Here is a 22,487-nt window from a genome sequence, read left to right on the forward strand (position 1 = left end):
TATTTACAATATCATTGCCTTGATCACAAAAGGCCACCTCCTCTCTGATCTGGAACCTGCAACAGCCATTTAACTGGTCTCCCTGCTATTCACACCTCCCCTGTTCCAATCCATTCTACTCTCACCTAATAGCAACTTCTTAAGCCACTGACTGACTGTTTTTTGTTGTTTTTCTTAAATAGGGTCTTGGTCTGTCCCCCAGGCTGGAGTACGGTGGTGCAATCATAGCTAATTCCTGGGCTCAAGTGATCCTACCACGTAAGCCACCTGAGTAACTGGGACTTTAAGCCTGTAGCACCATATCCAGCTATTTTATTTCATTTTATTGTAGAGACAGGGCCCCACTATGTTGCTCAGGCTGGTCTCGAACTCCTGGGCTCAAACGATCCTCCTGCCTTAGCCTCCCGAAGTGCTGAGATTATAGGCATGAGCCACTGCACCTGGCCATGCTGACTTTATTACACCCCTTTCTTGCTCAAAATCCTACACTCTGTTTTCAAGTTAACACTAGGGGATGCAGCATTGCATAGAGGTTAAGGACTTGGCCTCCAGTGCTGGACTGCCTGGGTTCCAACTCCTACCACCTGTGAGGCTTTGGGCCTAAGGTTCAACCTCTCTGAGCCTCAGTTCCCTCATATGTCAAGTGAGAATAACAATTCCTTCCATATGTTGTTATGAGGATTAAATAAACTAGTATTTTTGGAGCATTCAGAAAACCACCTGGCACATGGTAAATACTACATCAGAGTTTGTTAATAAACTAAAAATGCAGGGTTCTTCAGAGAAGCCATAGTAACCACTGCCTCTGCATCCTCCCTCTCCTTCTCTGGTCAGAAAGCATCTCTTCTGTTTCAGTATTAGTGTTCCATATAAACATTAATTTTGTCAAAGGACATTCAGTGCTTTGTAAACAAAGTTTAAAAAAAACAAAATTAAAAAAAGAAAAATTTATTATGAAAAATCTTGAAAAGCTACTACCACTGCTGCCCCAGACAAGAGAGAACATAATCTCCCTTCCAAGGATTTTTTTTTTTTTTTTTGACAGGGTCTCACTCTGTCATGCAGGGGCATGATCATGACTCACTGCAGCCTCGACTTCTCAGGTTCGAACAATCCTCCAGCCTCAGCCTCCTGAGTAGTTGAGACTACAGGCATGCACCACCACACCCAGCTTATTTGTAGGGAGACAGGGTTTTGCCATGTTGTCTAGGCTAGTCTCGAACTCCTCAACTTAAGCGATCCGCCCGCCTTGGCCTCCCAAAGTGCTGGGATTACAGGCATGAGCCACTGTGCCTGGCCCCAAGGTTCTTAAACTGGTCCAGAGAGACACAAGCACTCTGTGGACAGAATTCAGAGGGTCCTTGAGCTTGGATGGGGAAAAAATTACATCTTTATTTTCACAAACCTTTAACTAAAAATTGGCATCTCCTTCAATCACAAAGGAATGCAATAAACCACAGAATTGGCCAGTACCCATGACTCTGTCCCCAGTAGAAACCACAGATGTTTCCATGTGCAAAATATCTGTCTGTCTATCTATCTATCTATCTATCTATCTATCTATCTATTTATTTATTTATTTATAGACAGAGTCTCACGCTGTTGCCAGGCTGGAGTACAGTGGTACAATCTTGGCTCACTGCAACCTCTGCCTCCCAGGTTCAAATGATTCTCCTGTCTCAGCCTCCCGAGTACCCGGGACGACAGGCGCGCGCCACCATGGCCAGCTAATTTTTGTATTTTTAGTAGAGACAGGGTTTCACCATGTTGGTCAGGATGGTCTTGATCTCTTGACCTTGTAATCCGCCCACCTCGGCCTCCCAAAGTGCTGGGATTACAGGCGTGAGCCACCGCGCCTGGCCACAAAGTATCTTTTTCATTGATCACTACTTTGAAATTATGGTAATTAGAATAACTGCTAAATCTTGTTATTTCATGCATCAATAAAGAAGAGCTTAATGTTTTAACAAGCGTATTTCAATATTATCGGTTTCCTTTGTAATCCTAAATACTTTATTTTTCACATTTGAAAACAATTCTAAGCCTTCACCACTGCCAAAGAGGTCCATAGCAACAAGAGTTCCAAACTCCTGCCTCAGATTGTCATTCTAAAGTTCACACTCTCTAGCCAATACACCTTAATTTAATTTATCCACTCCGGCCATGGGGTTTCTTGTCATTTGCATGTTAGACATATTCCTGACTCTCTTACTCAAAATGCTTGTGTCTGGAAAACAAAAAAACAAAACCCCTCTAATTTTTCTTGAATCTATTCAGTCCTCCTGGCTTATTTTCACTGTTAACTCTCTTAGCATAGATCTTCCTTTGTCTTTATTTTGGTATTTATTCATCAAAGCATTCTGCATATATATATGCTGTCTCCCTAACTAAACTGCAAGCTCACAATTAGTAGAGATTTTTCTTTTCTTTTTTTTTTAAGACGGAGTCCCACTCTGTTGTCCAGGCTTGAATGCAGTGGTGCCATCTCAGCTCACTACAACCTCCACCTCCCAAGTTTAAGCGATCCTCCCACCTCAGCCTCCTGAGTAGCCGAGACTACAGGTGCATGCCATCATGCCCAGCTAATTTTCATATTTTTTTGTAGAGATGGGATTTTGCTACCTTGGCCAGACTCAAACTCCTGAGCTCAAGTAATCCACCCATCTCAGCCTCCAAAAGTGCTGGAATTACAGGCATGAGCCACCACACCCAGCCAGCAGAGATTTCTTGTATGCCCTCTCACAGCCTCTATCACAGAACCATACTCTGGTAACTGAGTTAGTTTGATAACATATCACTAATGATAGAGCGAAGAAACAGGAATACAGAGTTTCAAACTCAAGGCCTCTACATCTCCATAGTCTGTGTTTCCCAATATGGTCTTCCACACATTCCCTGTACCACAAACAGGGAAGAATAACATCTCTAACAGGACACAGTGCCTCACACCTGTAGTCCCAGTTACACGGGAACCTGAGGCAGGAGGATCGCTTGAGCCCAGGAGTTTGAGGCTACAGAGAGCTATGATCTCATCATTGTACTCCAGCCTGGGTGACAGAGCAAGACCCTATCTCAAAAAATTCTCTATAAGTCCTGGTTCTGTCCTTGGCTGATGAAATGTACTCACCGACCACCAGTTCACGAACATCCTTCCAATGGAGCTCGCTCCCCTTCTCATGGATAATGGTCACTGTGATCCTTCGCTGGATGCCCTAGGTAATGAAGCAGGGTTGCAATTTAGCTGGAGCAATCTATTATCTCCTCTCCTCTATTGTTTTCTGGGCTGTATGGCACGGCATGGGGGATGAGCAGGAAGGAGAGGCGTGGAAAGAGGGAAAATGCTATCCACATTGTCATTCCAAAAAAAGGGAGATGTGTCAGGGACTAAGGAACAGTCAGGTCTGATACGGTTTTCTTTTTTTAAACATTCTTTTTCTCTATGGTTTTAAGAATAAAACCATAATCTGTCACAGGAGATTATGTGGCTGCATCCCAGCCCCTTGCGTAGTAAGTATTCAACCAAGCCCTGATTGTATGTCCCAAGTGTATGGCATCCCTAGTCCCTATGCCCACTTGGGTCTTAAGTACTTTTGAACACTGACTGAACCTACTCTTGATTTACCAAAAGGGGACCTATATTTCATAACCAGACTTTTAGTCCACTGAAACCTTATCCTCTACCCCTATTAAGAACTTTTGGTGTGAAAGCACAGAGCTTCCAAACATCCTGAAAAGTATTAAAAGTGACGTAGGAGCTACACAAATTAGAGTAATTAAATGAAATAAAATATTTTTCAAAATAGCTATTCTAAATACATATAAAAGCAAGGGTAAATATAAGCCAAGGTCTGAGGAAGAAATATCAAAAAACAGACATAGAAAAAAAAAATGACAACAGGACAATGCCCCGCCCGCCCTTTGAAATAGAGATGAAAAACAGAGAAAAAGAAAGAGTTCCATCTCTTATTCTAAACTATTTTGGTCCCTCATTAGTACCTGATGAAGCAAAAATGTCCCCTGGCAAGGCAAGCCTGCTGTATGGTCAACCACAGCTGGGATATACCTATAAAATCAGAAACGCAAAAGAAACAACTAAGTGCTACTTCATCTGCAAGGGTTCGCCCCTGGTGGTCTTTGTTTTGATAAATTCTGATCCCATGTCTTTCTCACCCATGCTGGCATTTAATCATACAGTCATTTGCATTTACTAATCCTTTCCACACATCTGTGTCTCAATCCTCTCTAGACTTGAGTACTCAAAGGACAGTAATATCTTTTGGTTGCATTCAGCCCCTTGATATTAAGTATTCAATAAATAATGTAGAAGTGCAATGGCAATTGACAGGAGATAAGAAACACAGATAATTTCAGACTATAGTTTTTTAAGATTCAGAAAGCAATTAATTCAGTAGAAACAATTACTGTAACTACCTCTCCCTCATAATGCAACTTGTAATCACATTATAGGTCTATGAAAAGTCAAATTCCTCAAAGCACTGTCACTACTGACAACTACATATAAGATTGACAGAATCACACTTAACACAGCATCCTACAAGTAGTAGGAACTTAGTGTTTCCTGATGATGACCATGATGGTGGTTCTCAGAAGTACATATAGGAGAACATTAGGATAACATTTACCCCTACCCTTTACATTACCTGATACAGCCCCTTGCCTCTGTCCTAAGAGTAAGATCTCTTTCATTTGTGTTTTTCCAAAAGCATTTTAGAGATGATTATATACAACAATTACATTAATCACTTACTCTCAGCTCATCGAGAGAGAAAGCTGATGGTATCATTTTGATCTAGGACAGTGGTTCTCAACTAAGGATTCTCCCTCTGGGGGATATTTGGCAATGTCTGAAGACATTTTTGGTTGTCACAAATAGAGTGGAGCTGCTACTGGCATCTTATGGATAGGGGCCAGGGATGCTGCAAAATATTCTAAATGCACAGGACAGCCCCTCACAACACAGATTTATCCAGCCCCAAATAGTGCTGAGGTTGAGAAACCCTGGTCTAGGAAAAGATTCCACCCTTCTATGTCCTCCTTGACATTAGTAATGTTAAGTCTTTACCATATTCTATGCAATATGCTCCTTTTGCTTTACTACTGATAAAACCCACTATGATAAAACCCTTATAACAAGGTACCGCCAGGCACAGTGGTTCACGCCTGTAATCCCAGCACGTTGGGAGGCCGAGGCGGGCGGATCACCTGAGGTAGGGAGTTCGAGACCAGCCTGGCCAACATGGTGAAACCCTGCCTTTACTAAAAACACAAAAATTAGCCGGGTGTGGTGGCACACACCTGTAATCCCAGCTACCCAGGAGGCTGAGGCAGGAAAATCGCTTGAACCTGGGAGGCAGAGGTTGCAATGAGCCGAGATCGCGCCATTGCACTCCAGCCTGGGCAACAGAGCAAGCCTCTATCTCAAAAAAAAAAAAACCCAAAAAACAACAAGATTTGCTGTCTCCATGATTTTGCTGTTGCTAACAAGAAGGTAAATTATTATGCTGAACAGTCAGTTCTTTGACAAACATCTGATTCAAATACCAAGACCACCAAAAAACAATTCAAAACTGGAATTCGGCCAGGTATGGTGGCTCATGCCTATAGTCTCAGCATTATAGGGAGACCTATAATGCTGGGAGGCCGAGGCAGGAGGACTGCTTGAGGCCAGGAGTGGTCAAGACTAACCTGGTCAACATAACAAGACTGCATCTCTATTAAAACAAAAACAAAAACAAAACTATCCCTGGAATTTGACAGCGACAATGATTCATGAACCCAAATACAAGAACATTCAAAATTGCATTTCCTAATTTGAAACATTTTGCCTTATTTAAAAAATTATTAAGTTGGACTTACTCTCCTGTAGGCTCCAGTTCACTGATCTCAAACCAAACCAGGAGGTCATACTTGCTCATGCTCTGGCCAATGCTGGTTTTGCTCATCGTGTTTAACTTGGTGGCTGGAACTTTTAAAAGTTTTTAGAGTATGTCAAAATCTGGTCCAAGACTACTCAGCAAAAGTATAAGCTTCTCTAATGTCAGTCTTTAAAGACATACTTGGGAAAGGCAGCAAGAGTCAGAGGAAAGATTGCAATGCAAAAGACCCAGAGAAACACCAATATAAACTTTGTAAGTTATTAGTTATCTCTAAATTCAGAGAACAAGGAAAATGAAGAAATCAGTATTTTTTTTCTCAACAAACTGTCTCTAATGATGCGAAAACAGCTTTTGTGTAGAATAAATGTACTCATGAAACCTTCCAATTCCAGAATCTCAAATTGTGTGGCATGCAGAGCATGGGACGAACATGGGAGAGACGGCTGGGCGCGGTGGCTCAAGCCTGTAATCCCAGCACTTTGGGAGGCTGAGACGGGCGGATCACGAGGTCAGGAGATCAAGACCATCCTGGCTAACACGGTGAAACCCCGTCTCTACTAAAAAATACAAAAAAAAAAACTAGCCAGGCGAGGTGGTGGGCGCCTGTAGTTCCAGCTACTCGAGAGGCTGAGGCAGGAGAATGGCGTAAACCCGGGAGGCAGAGCTTGCAGTGAGCTGAGATCCGGCCATTACACTCCAGCCTGGGCGACAGAGCGAGACTCTGTCTCAAAAAACAAAACAAACAAACAAAAAAAAAACATGGGAGAGACAACGCTTGGAAAGCCACACACGTCACAGGGGCTCAATCAAAGCTGGTGTCCTGGAGAAAAGACCCATCCTCCACCCCAGTGGTTCCCAAACCTCCCTGCACGTAGGACCACCTGGGGACCTTAAATTCCAGGACACACCCCAGATCAATTAAATCACAATCTCTAAGGGAAGGACACAGTTCTTCCTCCATGAGGGGTAAAGTTTCCCAGCTGATACCAACGTGAGGACAAAGTTGGGTACCACGGGTCTCATTTATAAACACAGGATTCTGTATATGATCTTATGTTACACATTTTCTTCAGATTTAAATTCCATATTCTTTTTTTTCTTTTTTACGGCGTGATCTCGGCTTACTGCAACCTCTGACCCCGGGCTCAAACCATCCTCCCACATCAGCCTCCTGAGTAGCTGAGACCAAAGGCGTGCACCACCGCGCCCGGCTAATTTTTACATTTTTTTGTAGAGATGGGGTTTCGCCATGTTGCCCAGGCTGGTCTCTAACTCCTGAGCTCAAGCAATCTGTCTGACTCAGCCTCCCAAAGTGCAGGGATTACAGGTGCGAGCCACCACACCCGGCCAGATTTAAACTCCATATTCTTAACTGTACTGATGCTATGTGACTTTAGTTAAGCTGCTTAACCTCTGGGAGTCTGTCTCCTCATTTACAAACTGTAGATCCTAATATTTAGCCTACTATCTTGAAAAGCGATCATGAAGATCCACTAACATAATGTATAAAAAGGGGCTTTATGAATCATTTAGCACTATTCACATGTGTACCCTATCACCAGTATTCAGCCCAGCTGAGTTTCACATGAGTTGGTGATGCTAGTCAGAAAGAAAATAGGGTAAGTGATCCTGGCAGTCATCTAAGGGGTCAGAAAGCAAAACCAGAAGTATTCTAACAAACTACCTACTAGTAAAATCTTCAAAATTAAAAATACTATTGCAAAGAATCCATAAAAACAAATGCAAGGGCCTCCCCCACTGCGACGGTGATGTGAAACAGACACATATAGAGAAAGTGCTTCCCAAATCTCTAGGAAGAAAATGTGATACGACCTTGAAAATGTGCTGAGCTCTACATTCAGCTCAAGTTGCAAACGGAAATGTCAGTGTTTCATTTGCAGAGAGCCAGGCTTCAGGACAAGCGCCTGAGGTTGGTTCTACATCTAAGGTGGAGCTAATTCAGCTACTAACCATCTCGTTTGGGTACCCTCTCGCTCTGGCAGCTGGGAACTGGCAGAAAGAGAAAAGGCGGCAATGGGTCAGCCTCATCCTGGAAGGTGGCAATAGCGGAGGATGCAAGCACACTGGCGTGCTCAGAAAATGTGTCCAACACATGCACATTCACATAGCCAGACACGAGAAACCGAATCAGCTCAATCTTTCTCTCATGGTCTGAAGGCAGATGAAGATGGGGAATACATTGGGTGGAGAGTGACCACAGGGTGGGGTGGGAATTTGGTGAATGGGCAATGAGGAAAAAGGACAGAAATAAAGAAAAATCAAAACAAGATCACTGAACATGCAGAATAAATTTACTACGCAAAGAAATGCCTAGTCCCCTGACAGTTATGGGAAGTTACATACAAAGCAGAAAGATTTAGGAACAGAGTGATTATCAAAATCTGCAAATAGAAGACCAGAGAGTTGGTAGATAAGGCCCCCTATTGTTTCTTACTTCTTGTCTTATTTTATTATTTTATTTTATATTGTTTTGAGATGGAGTTTCGCTCCTGTTGCCCAGGCTGGAGTACAAAGGTGCAATCTCAGCTCACTGCAACTTCCACCTCCCTGGTTCAAGCGATTCTCCTACCTCAGCCTCCCAAGTAGCTGGGATTACAGGCGTGTGCCACCATGCCCGGCTAATTTTGTATTTTTAGTAGAGACGAGAGTTTCACCATGTTGGTCAGGCTGTTCTCAAACTCCTGACCTCAGGTGATCCACCTGCCTCGGCCTCCCAAAGCGTGAATACATCTCTTATTCACTTATCTCTTATTCACGTGTGATGTATAAGAGATGTATTCACACAGAGATTATCATGCAAAAAGCAGAGTGAGTGCTCACCTGGCTTGGACAGAGGCATGGGTGGAGGGAAGAATCGGCGGCATGGCTGAGGCGGACTGCAAAGAAAGGAAGACAAAGATCAAGACTACAAGGAGTTATTTATTTTAGAAATTCTCCCCTTTGTGCTGGACTGCAAATTGAATTTTCTTCTCTTTAGGCATTTCACAACTAGGAGTGAGAATGTATGTAAAAGTTCTGTGACAGTACAGAAGGAAAACAATGTTTTATGTATAGCTTCTAAAAGCATGGAAAAAGAGAAAAACTGTTTGACTTCCACATGCCTATCTCAAGACATTCCATTTGCAGATTTGAGGTTCTGGATTCCAAGTTGGAGTTTTCCAACATTAACATAAACAGAACTGGCACACAGACATTAAGATTAACGTAATTATTATTCTTCTTGCTGGTCACTACCATCGCTTTATACTTCTCTTTGTGTGAATGTATTTAAAAGAAAAAAAACTTTTTGTAATAACTATTTGCAGTGTATAAATCAATAAACCCCGTTTTTTCAAGAGAAAGAAAAAGACTACAGAGCTGGATGTTGATATCAACAGCACGTTTTAATTCCCTTTAAGAGAGCAGACTTTTGCATTTTCAACTCTGGCATAATACCAGATAATAGAGATAATCCTAGATAGTGAAATAGGCTAAATCTCATTTTAAAAATGTCTCCTTCTAAGTCTTAGCTAATAAATGAAATAAGAAAATTCTTCTGCCAACACCAACACTCTGCCATCACCAGAAAGGCCCACTGTTGCCTTCCTCAGCAGTTTTGATGACTGTACTTAGAGCTTCTATTTCATAAAGCTGTGGGCATTAGGAACATTTTTTTTTTTTTTTTGAGACAGAGTCTTGCTCTGTCGCCCAGGCTGGAGTACAGTGGCGCGATCTCGGCTCACTGCAAGCTCTGCCTCCTGGGTTCGCACCATTCTCCTGCCTCAGCCTCCCGAGTAGCTGGGACTACAGGCGTCCGCCACCATACCCGGCTAATTTTTTGTATTTTTAGTAGAGATGGGGTTTCACCATGTTAGCCAGGATGGTCTCGATCTCCTGACCTCGTGATCCGCCCGTCTCAGCCTCCCAAAGTGCTGGGATTACAGACTTGAGCCACCGCGCCCGGCCAGGAACAATTTTCAACAATTTTCATGTTATATTCCTATCACTTCAAATTTCTACCATATTCAAAGTCTCTTCCTACAAAAAGATGGTATTTGAGATCACCCGGTCAAAATTTAATTTGTTCTATCTAAAATCAGCGACTAGGTGACTATAAGATGATGGTGAAGTTTCTAAATCCCTCAAAAGATTTCTTCCTTTCCAGCAATCGAGAAACTAAAAATCAAAACAATGCCATCAAAAATGTTTGCTTATTTGGTCCAAACCTGTTAAGCTCCTGTCCTTGCAGATGAAGCGGGTGCTGCTGATAATGCCCAAAGACTTCAAATACAATAGGCTTGGTTTTGATGTAATCCACAAACGATTCAGTGATCTCCACGGCAATCTACAGCCAAGCAAGATTAGGAAAAGATTACAAGAAAACACAGATTTCTGCTTCAATCAGAACTTTAGGTATTTTGATTTTGTTTGTTTGTTTTTGAGACAAGGTCTTGCTCTGTAGTGCACGAACAAGGCTCATGCAGCCTCACCCTCCCAGGCTCAAGCAATCTTCCTGCCACAGGCTCCGGAGTAGCTAGGACTACAGGCATGCACCACCGTGCTTGGCTAATTTAAAACAATTTTTTGTAGAGACAGCATCTCACTATGTTTCCCAGACCGGTCTTTAACTCATGCGCTGAACTGATCCTTCTGCCTCAGCTCCCAAAGTGCTGGATTACAGGCATGAGCCACTATGCCTGGCCCAACTTTACTACTGCTGAGTGTCCAGAATCTGCTAGGCCTCTTGCAACAAAAAACAGGGAATCCCCTATGTTGTTTTTAATTCTAAAGTAATTTTTCCAAGTTTCAGGTATTTAAGATCTTCCATAATTTGCCTCAACTGATCTTGGCCCCTGTTCCCCTTCCTATGCTTACCATTCTGGCTCACTCGCTCATCTGCTGCTCCTTTCACCTGCTCTCTCTTCTGCTGTGCCGAAGACTGGCCCAGGCTGCAACCCTGCCTGGAAGGCACTTCCATACATCCATGCATGTATTGACTATGGCCTATGTGCCAGGCACAATGCCAAGTTTGACACACCTTTTCTTGCTTATACTACATCCTTCAGGGAGCTTCCTATCCCCTTTCTCCCCCAACTATCCTCCCCAACAAAAAGTAACTATTTTAAGTTAGTTTTCCATTCATATAAATAACTTTCCCTTTCTCTACTCCCACTGCATTTAGTGAATATTTTCTCATGTTCATCTTTGCATGACTGGTGTTTATGTATGCATTTTATTTCCCCTATCATAATTCGAAGCTCACTGGGAACATCTGAGATTCATCCGCATTCCCCAGTTGTCAGGCACAATCCTTGTGCAAAGCAGCTGATCAAAGTTTATCAGATACATGCTTGCTGATATTTATATGAACATGAAAAAGAAGATAGCATATTTTGTGTTTGCTTTTTCCATCTTTGAAGTTCTCCTTTCCTCTCTTACTTTAGAGAGCAGACATGGTTAGCAAGAGAATGAGAGACAGTTTCACGTAGTAGTGAAGATCCTGAATGCCAGAGCTACATTTCTCTGAGCTTAAGTCCTATCTCTGCCTCTTGTAACACTGATGAGTAACTTTATTTTTATTACCACTTTTTTTTTTTTTTTTTTTGAGATGGAGTCTTGCTTTGTTGCCCAGGTTGGAGTGCAGTGGCGCGATCTCGACTCACTGCAACCTCCCCCTCCTGGGTTCAAGCAATTCTTGTGCCTCAGATGGGATTTCACCATGTTGGCCAGGTTGGTCACAAACTCCTGACCTCAAGTGATCCACCTGCCTCCCTCCCAGAGTGCTGGGATTACAGGTGTGAGCCACTGTGCCTGGTCTGATGAGCGACTTTAATTGCTCTATGCTTCAGTCATCTCAGCTAACACAGGGATTATCTTAATCTATGGTATAAAGGGAAAGACTAAATTACACAAAAACTCTCAGAACAGTGACTAACACGAAATAAACTCTCAGTGAATGTTAGCTATTGTGATGAGGATAATGACTCTGGAACATAGCTTGAGTGAAATTTCATGTAAGAGAGGGAAGGATCTGTTTTCTTACTTCACATAAGAATACAGTTGTAAAGGGCATTAATGTGTTAATTATACTATCAGTTGCAAGGAAAACAGACTCTAAATCTTAATTTAGCTACAGAAGGTATTTGATATTTTTTATGTTATTTGCAATTGAGCAACATAAGTATCTTAGGGTTTAAAGGACAATGCATTCACTTTAACAAAACTCTTATTAAGCATGCTTATTTTTCTAGGACAGAAACACTAAAACAACTCATTGCATTCAAACTGATGGAAGATATTATTGGCAGACCAACCCACATTCCACTCACTAGGCCCATTGTAATACAGACAAGAAGGCTTGCTGCTCAGGCCACTGTGGATGACCTCACCACTCTAGTCACGCCCTCTATTGTCTACTCCCCCCATTGCACAGCCAGTGACTTGTACGTCTTCTTATCACCCTTCCTCGGCTAAGAAAACCAAGGTACCAGAAAAACATACGTTTGGCAAAAAGGTCTGGCCACTTACATTCTGCACATGATAAAAGCCCAGGGGACTTCCTCTGCCATTGTTTTTGAGGGGCTCCGTGGAGAATGCTTCATCATGGCGATGCAGAAAGCTTCATAAAAAAATAAAAAGACTCGTGAACACTGTATTAAATGGTTTTATCAGAATCTGTTTCAAGAGCCCAATGTGGATCCTATAGAAAGCAGCATTCCACTTAAGCAGATTCTTTAAGTTATTTACATTCCCTTGTCAAGAACCTTTTCCGTATCGCAGAGGGTATTTTAGATTTTATTTCAAAAATGACTGAAAAATTAACCGATCCTATTTTAGACTTTATTTCAAAAATGACTGAAAAATTAACCGACCCTGATCACTTAGCTAAATGGATGTATGTGCAAGAATGCTTTAGAGAGAGTGAAGAAGTGAATTCAATTAACTCCTCTTCCTTTGTAAAAGCTTTTTACTAAAAATAAAAACAATGTCATTTTGTACAGAAAAAAATTAGCAGACTCAAGCTTCCACAGTTAGTGCGAAAGCCTGTGGCTGGCATAGTTACCTAAGAGTGTTGTGGATTCAAATGTCACCTCTTCCAGGCAGTCTTTCCTGACTTACCCTGACAGTTCTGTGTTCCCACATTACTAGTAATGTTTTTTTCCTTAATAGCAATGATTTCACTGTAATAATATATTTATATGCCTCTCCCCCCACCAGACAGCAAGTGTTTTCCCACAGGTCTCGACACACAGAAGACACTCTGGAAAAATTTGTTGAACCAGTGGGCTATATTTAGTTATCTTCACAGATAGTGAGATGCTATTTTTTTCTCTTTCTCTCCCTATTATTAGTCTGAAATAAAAATAACTGCACAGTTAAAGTGGACCCAATACAAAGATTTACTGCCAGATAGAAAAATCCATCAGAAGGACACCCCTTCCATCAAGAAAAAGTGGAGAAAAAGAAAATATTTTCAGTTCGGGGGAGAGATCAGTAGTATGAACTTGTTGTCTTCCAAATTAGTTCACCAGTCTGAGAACACTGGCATGTTTGTGCCAAGTGTTCCAAATCCCTGATTCCTGTATTGCTGGCACTGCAGCATTCTTGGGGTTCCCTGGTGAAAGGTGAACTCATTCACAGTGCTCTGCAGCCATACCTTCCCGGCACAAGCCAGAGGAGCCACTGTAAAAACACGGATGCCTTTGAGGCTGCTTTCAACACAAGCAACATGCCCTTTCCCCCAGAGCTAACACCAGGTGGAGATGCTGCTCTTTTTAGGAGACTGCAGGACAAAGGTCAACTCACTATTGTCACTTCAGACATCAGTTAACCAAATAGATGTTTTCCATGAAAAACATGCCTGATTAGAATAGCAACAGTTCCAAAAAACAGATTCATCTGGTCAATACCATCCTGCCTTCAGTTTGAGGGTATGAGTGAAAACACATTAAATAGGTGAAATCAATTCTCGATGGGTAATACTTCAACAATTATGAGTTGTAGCAAATAATATTAGTGGCCTACTATATAGTAATCACATTTAATTCAGATCACATTTAACTCAATTTTCTGTGATAAAACCTGTACAAAAGCTTTATAAACTGCACTAGGACCGATGGGAAGGCCAAGGCACACTCTGAGGGGAGAGGGATGGCAGAACCCAAAGCAGCCTCTTGGTGGCACCAGTAGCAAACTGAAGGCTGTAGGTACGGAGGGGTCAGACTTCAGTCTCTTGTACTGTGGCCCTTCCCAAGTACTGAAAAGACACATTGAAGTTTGGAGGTATTAAAACTGAAGATTCACAAAAAAGTGTTTTCCTGGGGCAGTCTTGAGAAGAAAGCACCTAGAGCACAGGGTTTGAGAGGGCCGCAGGAAACAGCAAGTCCTATGTGGATGACAAATGCCAAGTGTCACATCTTCTCCACATACTAGCTTTTTTCAGTTGATGTAGAATTTATCCTTCTTTACATTGTTTAAATTTTCCTTTTCCCGAGTATTAAACAGGCATAATTGGTGGCCAGATAAGCCACTGCTTTCAGATTTACTAATAAGACATTTCAACATGAAGAGAACTAGAAAGACTCATCAACAGGCTTATGTGATCAGACCCTACATTCCTGGTAAAGGGGGACCACTCACAGCAGAGCCCTGCAGCAGGGTGCGCAGCATGCTCCTCCTGCCAGGGAACCCTGTTGCATTCCAGGACAGGTTTCTGGTTCTCACTCCCATAGGAGTGATGAAAGCATTTTCCTTCAGAGACTGGTTAGTCTTTGTCTCAAGAATGTTAATCCCTCACACACGTAAAGCACTCTACAGTGCACAAGAGATGTCACCTCGGTTAGCAGCTAGCTAGGAGGCAGAGCAAAGGGGCAGCTTACTTGAACTGACAGAAGATATCTGCATACTCTGGGAGGATTCCACTGGCCTGCAACACTGTTACTCGGAAAGTGAAGGCACTGCCCAGTTTCAGGTGGTTGCCAATCTCTTCAGAAAACCCTTCCATTACCATCTTACCATCCAGCAAAGTGCTTGACTTCAAATCTAAAGAGGGTCAAATGAAGACACAGATCGTTCAAATAATGCAAAGAGGAGGGAGTTGGGCATTCTTTCCATTCCTAGTTGATGAAGGCCACTACGTCCCTTGATAACGGTCAATATTTTCCCTTTGTCGAAAATGTCCCCAAGCATAGTAAACTCTGTCTACATACCCAAGTCATTCATCCGATTGATTTCTTCTGGAGGAGTGATGACCTCAGAACTCTGACCCTGTCCTTCCACAATCCTCAACTCCTCCAAGGACAGACCAGAACGAGTCATTGCAACAGACGAAAAGTCACTCTGAAAAAAAGGCAGGGGCAGGTACATGGTAAAGTAGTATAAAAACATATTTTTCTCCAGTTGCCTTACTTCTGTTTATCTGCCCAAAAAATAATAGTGACTGGAAAATTATACGGACCGAGGGCTGTCTGAGGAAAGGCAATGAATAAAATATGAATGTTGAGTCTATACACCTTTACCTTCATAATTGTTAGACATGTCCCATATTCTATTGAACTACTCTGTGACAACCAGCGCCCTATGTTTTTCAGTTTCACAGGAGAACTGGTCTCCAACGCTGAACATTCTTTTTCTTTCCACAAGGTTTTCCTTCTTCCTGACGGGTTCTCACCTGATTAAAGTATTCATTATCAAAAGATATTTTAGCCGTTCCTGACTGTCGAATTCCAGAGCCGTAATCAGGAGCTTCTTCATCCGCTAAAGCAGAAAAAAAAAAAATTAGGAAGAATTGAGTGAGACTACACAGCGGGAGGAAGGGAAAAGGCTCTTGCTGGATTATAAACTCAAGTCCTTTGGCGTAAGAGAATGATACCAAAGTAGTAACATGGCATGGGCTGCTTCGCACTCTATTCATGTAGATTGATCAACTTCTTCAGCTCAAATGAGACTAGTCAATAAAGAAATGAGACTAGTCAACAAAGAATTCGTTTTAGACTGGGTGTGGTGGCTCACGCCTGTAATCTCAGCACTTTGGGGGACTGAGGCGGGTAGATCATGAGATCAGGAGTTTGAGACCAGCCTGACCAATATGGTGAAACCCTGTCTCTACTAAAAATACAAAAATTAGCCGGGCGTGCTGGCACACGTCTGTAATCCCAGCTACTCAGGAGGCTGAGGCAGGAGAAACCCTTGAACCCGGGAGGCGGAGGTTGCAATGAGCCGAGATCGCGCCACTGCACTCCAGCCTAGGCGATAGAGCGAGACTCCGTCTCAAAAAAAAAAAAGATTCTGTTTTATTCTTGAGATTGTTCAAATGTCACACCTAGAAATACTGTCTCCATGCTGGCAAGATAATAGTCAATAATACCCAACAAGTATTTGAAAATATTATATTGTACATGTGGAGGAGACTTCCATATACTCAATACTGGTGATTATGTCACAAGTTTCCATGGGGGAAAGGCTGAAAGGTCACTGGACACAGCACAGCATTTGGCAATTAAGACAGAAAGATTACAGAAAATGACCACATTCTTTCCTCAGAACATAGGCTGGATCATGGAAGAATGGAAAATACCAAAATCTTTTTTTTTTTCAATTGTTTTTTAAGAGATGGCGTCTCACTATGTTGCGCCAGTTGGCCTCAAACTCCTGGGCTCAAGCAATCCTACCTCAGCCTCCCAAATAGCTGGGACTACAGGCACAAGCCACCATAAACAGCTTGTATCAGCTTGACCCGTGCATTACGAAACAGTAGCCAAACAAATGTCTATTATAAGTACTCTGAGAAAAAAAAAAACTAAGCAAGTCAAAGGCCTAACAATCCTTTGTTAATAATGAAGCAGTTAAGATACATTATTTAGGACAGGCTGGGCACAGTGGCTCATGCCTGTAATCCCAGCGCTTTGGGAGGCCAAGGTGGGTGGATCATCTGAGGTCAGGAGTTTGAGACCAGCCTGGCCAAAATGGTGAAACCTCATCTTTACTAAAAATACAAAAATTACCTGGGTATGGTGATAGGTGCCTGTAATCCCAGTTACTAGGGAGGCTGAGGCATGAGAATTGCTTGAATCCAGGAGGCGGAGATTGCAGTGAGTTGACATTGTGCCACTGCGCTCCAGCCTGGGCAATAGAGTGAGACTCCGTCTCAAAACAAAACAAAACAAAAGGCCAATGACTGGCCAGGTGCAATGGCCCACACCTGTAATCCCAGCATTTTGGGAGGCCAGGGCAGGAAGATCGCTTGAGCTCAGGGGTTCGAGACTATGCTGGGCAACATAATGAAACCCTAACTCAATAAAAAACTTAAAAATTAGCTGGGAGATGGTGTGCATCTGTAGTCCCAGCTATTTAGGTGGCTGAGGTGGGAGGATGGCTCAGCCTGGAGGTAAAAGATGCAGTGAGATATGATTGCACCACTGCACTCCAGCCTGGATGACAAAGTGAGACCCTGTCTTGAAAATTTTAAAAAAAAGGCCAATGACTTTTATATAGTTAATGCAAGAGCTGCTCTTTAACATGTTTAAGAAAATCTCTTTACCCCATTATTGCAAAATAGCAGTAGTCTGGACTAAGCAGGATCTATTTGTGATACTTGGGAACAATTGCTAGAAAGGAGCAATAAACGCTTTCTCCAAAGTATGTGTATGTATATTACACATACAAACTCTCCACAGTTTGTCTGTGTAATATAAGCGTGACCCACGCGGAACTGGCCTGCTTTGTCTCTAGACAAAGAACTCACAGCTCTCATTTCAGAAGAGGGTCACCTACCTGCAATGGCCTGTACAGCCACACGCAGAAATCCCCGCACTTCACCTTTCTCACTGACGATGGCCACCCTGTGGATCAGGGGCACAGGATACAGCAGATTGCTCAGGTAAACAAATGCTCTAGAGACAGAAACCAGGAGACAAATGTCAGAGCATCCATGGAGAGAGAAACTGCTTTCAGGTTCACTGAGAACATCTTCCTGCAACTGTGAGCTGACTTCTGGCCTTGTCTTAAGACCCCTTCTCAGTCCTATCCTCTCAGATTTGCCTCCAGCTGCCTTTTCAGCACAAGCAAATGCTTGTGAACAAGCAAATGCTTGGCAGAACTGTTGACGAAGACCAACACACACCAAATCACGCTCTAAAACTTAACTACTGTAGGGAGAAGAGTCACACCTGGAAGCAGACTTTCAAGATACTGCTCTATGAATGCTGCTGGGGGCAGGTTAGAGGAGCCCATTCAAGAGCTTAACATATTTTTTTTTTTTTTTTTTTTTTTTTTTTTGAGACAGAGTCTCACACTGTGGCCAGGCTATATAGTACAGTGGCATGATCTCGGCTCTCTGCAACCTCCAACTCCCTGGTTCAAGTGATTCTCCTGCCTCAGCCTCCCGAGTAGCTGGGATTACAGGCACACACCACCATGCCCAGCTAATTTTTGTATTTTTAGTAGAGACGGGGTTTCACCATGTAGGCCAGGCTGGTCTCAATCTCCTGACCTTGTGATCCGCCCACCTCAGCCTCCCAAAGTGCTGGGATTACAGGCGTGAGCCACCATGCCCAGGCAAGCCTAACCTTTTAATTTAAGAAATTATAAAGAGCTTTTGTTTCATTTTTCCCAATAGATAAAACAGAAACCAGGAGACAAAAAAGGCAGGAAAACGGGCCAAAATACAGCTAATAACTCTAAAATAAATTCCGTATCACAGCATTATGGGTCTTTATTGTTTTTTGTTTGTTTGTTTTTAAGACGGAGTCTCACTCTGTCACCCAGGCTGGAATGCAGTGGTGTGATCTCGGCTCACTGCAGGCTCCGCCTCCTGGGTTCACACCATTCTCCTGCTTCAGCCTCCCATGTAGCTGGGACTACAGGCACACACCACCTCGCCTGCCTAATTTTTTTGTATTTTTAGTAGAGAGGGGTTTTCACCATGTTAGCCAGGATGGTCTTGATCCCCTGACCTCATGATCCACCTGCCACAGCCTCCCAAAGTGTTGGGATTACAGGCGTGAGCCACCACGCCTGGCCTATGGGTCTTTATCGTTACCTCATTTATTTATTTATTTTGAGATGGAGTTTCACTCTTATTGCCCAGGCTGGAGTGCAGTGGTGTGATCTCGGCTGACTGCAACCTCCACCTCCCGGGTTCAAGCAATTCTCCTGCCTCAGCCTCCTGAGTAGCTGGGATTACAAGCATGTAATACCATGCCTGGCTAATTTTATATTTTTAGTAGACAGGATTTCTCCATGTTGGTCAGGCTGGTTTCGAACTCCTGACCTTAGGTGATCCTCCTGCCTTAGCCTCCCAAAGTGCTGGGATTACAGGCGTGAGCCACCACGCCTGGCCATTCATTGTTACTTTCAGAAATGACTATTATTGTCTGGGCCTGGTGGCTCATGACTGTAATCCCAGCACTTTGGGAGGCCCAGGTGGATGGGTCACCTGAGGTCAGGAGTTCGAGACCAGCCTGGCCAACATGGTGAAACCCCGTCTCTACTAAAAATACAAAAATTAGCCAGGCATGGTGGCAGGCGCCTGTAATCCCAGCTACTTGGGGGGCCAAGGCAGGAGAATCGTTTGAACCCAGGAGGCGGAGGTTGCAGTGAGCCAAGATCGCACCATTGCACTCCAGCTTGGAGGACAAGAGTGAGACTTCGTCTCAAAAAAAAAAAAAAGAAAAAAGACAAACGTTAAGGGAGAAGATGACAGTTGATGCCTAAAAGGTTTGCTTTTGCTCCTAGAGTTCAAAACCTAATTCAGAATTCAGAAATGCATAAGAGAAAGGTAAATTATAGCTCTAACACTTTATATTTCAAGCAAACTAGCAAAGTCCTATCTTTGGTATTGTCTTCTTCTTCTTTCATTATTTTGTAGCTATTACTTTTTTTAAAAAGCAATAAAAACTGGTGCTCACAAAGCTAAAGAGTGTTCATTCCAATTAGTGAAAGGGAAATAGAATCTAGTTCCTAGTATGATTCTGGTCTTCCCATTTGGTATATGCTGATCTTCGAACATAAGACAAAAGACAAAGATAGACACTTGCATCAATAAATCAAACAAAACCAAGTGACACACATGCTTATCTGATGCTTTTGCTGTTCTGAAATCTATTTTAAAACAAAGAGAGGAGGAGGACGGACTGGGTATTTGGGATTCAACTCAAAGTAATGAAAATTATGAAAACAGACATAATACATCACAGAAAAACAAATGTTAATATGACTAGAGCATAAATGAAATGCAAATGAAAAAATAACAAAACTAACTGCAAATGAACATTAAATCAGATGAAATAATGCCACTTCCCTTTCAGTCTGCTCCAAAGCAGGAGAGAGAAATGCTAAGAAACAGAGAGTTGAAGCTCTGGTGTAAAAAAATGTAAGAATGAAAAGTTCTAAAAAGTTCTAAACAAAACCATCAAACAACAACTACTGCAACAGAATTTAAAAGACTAAGAATTTGGCGTAAGGTATCAAATGGATAATTTCACTTTCAAAGTCAACGCATACACAGATCACTCTCCTCTATTATGGGCGCCCCAGCTAGACTTGTCCATTTCAAGGCCTGGCCCATTAAAGAGCCATTGCACATGTCCCCTGCCTGGAGTCCTCTCTGCACTTGATGCCTACACCTCATGCCTTTGATTTTTTTTTTTTTTTTTTTTTTTTGAGACTGGGTTTCACCATGTTGGCCAGGCTGGTGTCAAACTCCTGATCTCAGGTGATCCACTCACCTCAGCCTCCCAAAGTGCTGGGATTACAGGTGTGAGACACCACACTTGGCCTCATGCCTTTGATTTCACATCTTCAGGTCTTATTTCAAACACCACTTTCTCAAAACAGGTCCCCCAATGTTATGTGATCTCCAGCAACACACACAACTATTTCATCGTTGCTATAATTTACATTTATTTGTGCAATGATTTAATTTATGTCCGTGTCATCCATCAGACTATAAGTCTATAAGGGCAGGAACCATGTCTGGTTTTGCTCACCACTGTCTGCAGAGGGCTGGGCCACTCTATAAATATTTGGTAAGTGAACATCTATGTACATAAGGGAACAGGAAAATGATTTCTCTCTTATCTTTAAATAGAAGTGGAAGCTTTTCCAGAAAAATGGGTTATACCAGAAGCAGAAAAGCAAAGCCATCCAACTTATACTAGGTTGATTTTTCAGAGCCAGCTCATACTAGATATTAACTACCCAGAACACATTTAGATTCCTAACTATATCTAATTTATTTCAAAAAATAGCTATTCAAAAGCAGGAGTCACTTTTTTTTTTTTTTAAGAAAGCTTGTATTAAGCACACATTATATTAAAGCACTGTTTGCACACACACTAAAGATGAGCTTGCCTGTCTGCCTATGGCAAAGGCTAGTCCAAGTGTGGGAGCATTGAAGGCCATTATTATAGATTTCCCTTTTTAGATAATTCTGTAATTCTATGGCAGGGACATCAGCTCCATGACTATACAATCACACATTCACTAGACAGCACCTTGTCATGTTACCAGAATATAGCCCTTAGCTCCAAATCAATGCTATATAAACATTCTATTCTGAAGCTTTTTAAACAGAATTTTCATAATTACTCTGCATTTTTGAGAATCTTTATACTTTGACCTAGCAGACTGAAGGAGAACAGGGATGAGAGAGGGGAAAATGTAAAAGATACATTAGCAGAAAGTTCAATGAAGTTACTTCAAAAAGGGAAACAAACTGGTCAACATAAAGATAAGAAAAATTAGCAAAATTATGGTGCTACTTATAGAAAGAATGTCAGTTAAGGTACTTAGAGAGATCACAGAATAATCATCTTTAACCCCCTTTTATCCCAGAAGACTAGCTTAAATATTTTACATTTCATCCCAAATTATGATGGATGGTTCATAACATCCCAGCATGCCATAAGAGAATAGCTAAAGGGACAAGCTCTTTTCATGTGCAATATAAAGTTTTAGCAGAGGCAGTCATGGCTAAAAAACAAACTTACTAATGGAATTTCACAAGAAACTAATGTTTTTTTTTCCCCCTAGACGGAGTGTTTGCTCTGTTGCCCAGGCTGGAGTGCAGTGGCACGATCTCGGCTCACTGTAACCTCTGCCTCCCGGGTTCAAGTGATTGTCCTGCCTCAGCCTCCCGAGTGGCTGAGATTACAGGCACAACCCACCATGCCTGGCTAATATTTGTATTCTCAGTAGAGACAAGGTTTCACCATGTTGTTCAGGCTGGTTTCGAACTCTTGACCTCATGATCTGCCCACCTCGGCCTCCCAAAGTGCTGGGATTACAGGCGTGAGCCACCGCACCCAGCCACAAACTAAAAATTTTACAAGTGAATTATATTTGAAATTATATGCCAATAGGGGAAATCCAATCTTGTGAATCACAAAAACAGGAAACTAGTTACTTTCCTTACACATACAATGACACTACACAACTGGGTGATGATGCATTACTGTAAATTTTGTTTGCAGAAGAGAAATGTAGTCAAGGGCAAAAATGGAAAGCTATTCTTCACTTTACTGATTGTTATTATATTATTTCACTTCCTCCCCCAGTCCTTTCTTACAAGGTTAGAACCTGGGAATCTAA

At 42.3% G+C, this 22,487-nt stretch overlaps 1 protein-coding gene across 12 annotated transcripts in view; it reads right to left on the reverse strand.

Moving 5' to 3' along the window:
* Window positions 1-22,487, reverse strand: part of LOC139364414 (kinesin family member 1B) — a 178,600-nt gene that overhangs the window by 32,575 nt on the left and 123,538 nt on the right. For all 12 annotated transcript variants that reach the window (XM_071100985.1, XM_071100974.1, XM_071100980.1 and 9 more), the window contains 10 exons: window positions 17,670-17,788; window positions 15,568-15,653; window positions 15,107-15,236; window positions 14,777-14,939; window positions 12,426-12,516; window positions 10,124-10,242; window positions 8,739-8,794; window positions 5,878-5,986; window positions 3,997-4,063; window positions 3,128-3,212 (listed from right to left, as the gene is read on the reverse strand). In XM_071100985.1, coding sequence (XP_070957086.1) covers window positions 3,128-3,212; window positions 3,997-4,063; window positions 5,878-5,986; window positions 8,739-8,794; window positions 10,124-10,242; window positions 12,426-12,516; window positions 14,777-14,939; window positions 15,107-15,236; window positions 15,568-15,653; window positions 17,670-17,788 — 1,025 coding nt within the window. The remainder of the gene's footprint in view (window positions 1-3,127; window positions 3,213-3,996; window positions 4,064-5,877; window positions 5,987-8,738; window positions 8,795-10,123; window positions 10,243-12,425; window positions 12,517-14,776; window positions 14,940-15,106; window positions 15,237-15,567; window positions 15,654-17,669; window positions 17,789-22,487) is intronic.

The sequence above is a fragment of the Macaca nemestrina genome, chromosome 1 (assembly GCF_043159975.1).
Source record: "Macaca nemestrina isolate mMacNem1 chromosome 1, mMacNem.hap1, whole genome shotgun sequence".
NCBI classification, from domain to species: Eukaryota; Metazoa; Chordata; class Mammalia; order Primates; family Cercopithecidae; genus Macaca; species Macaca nemestrina.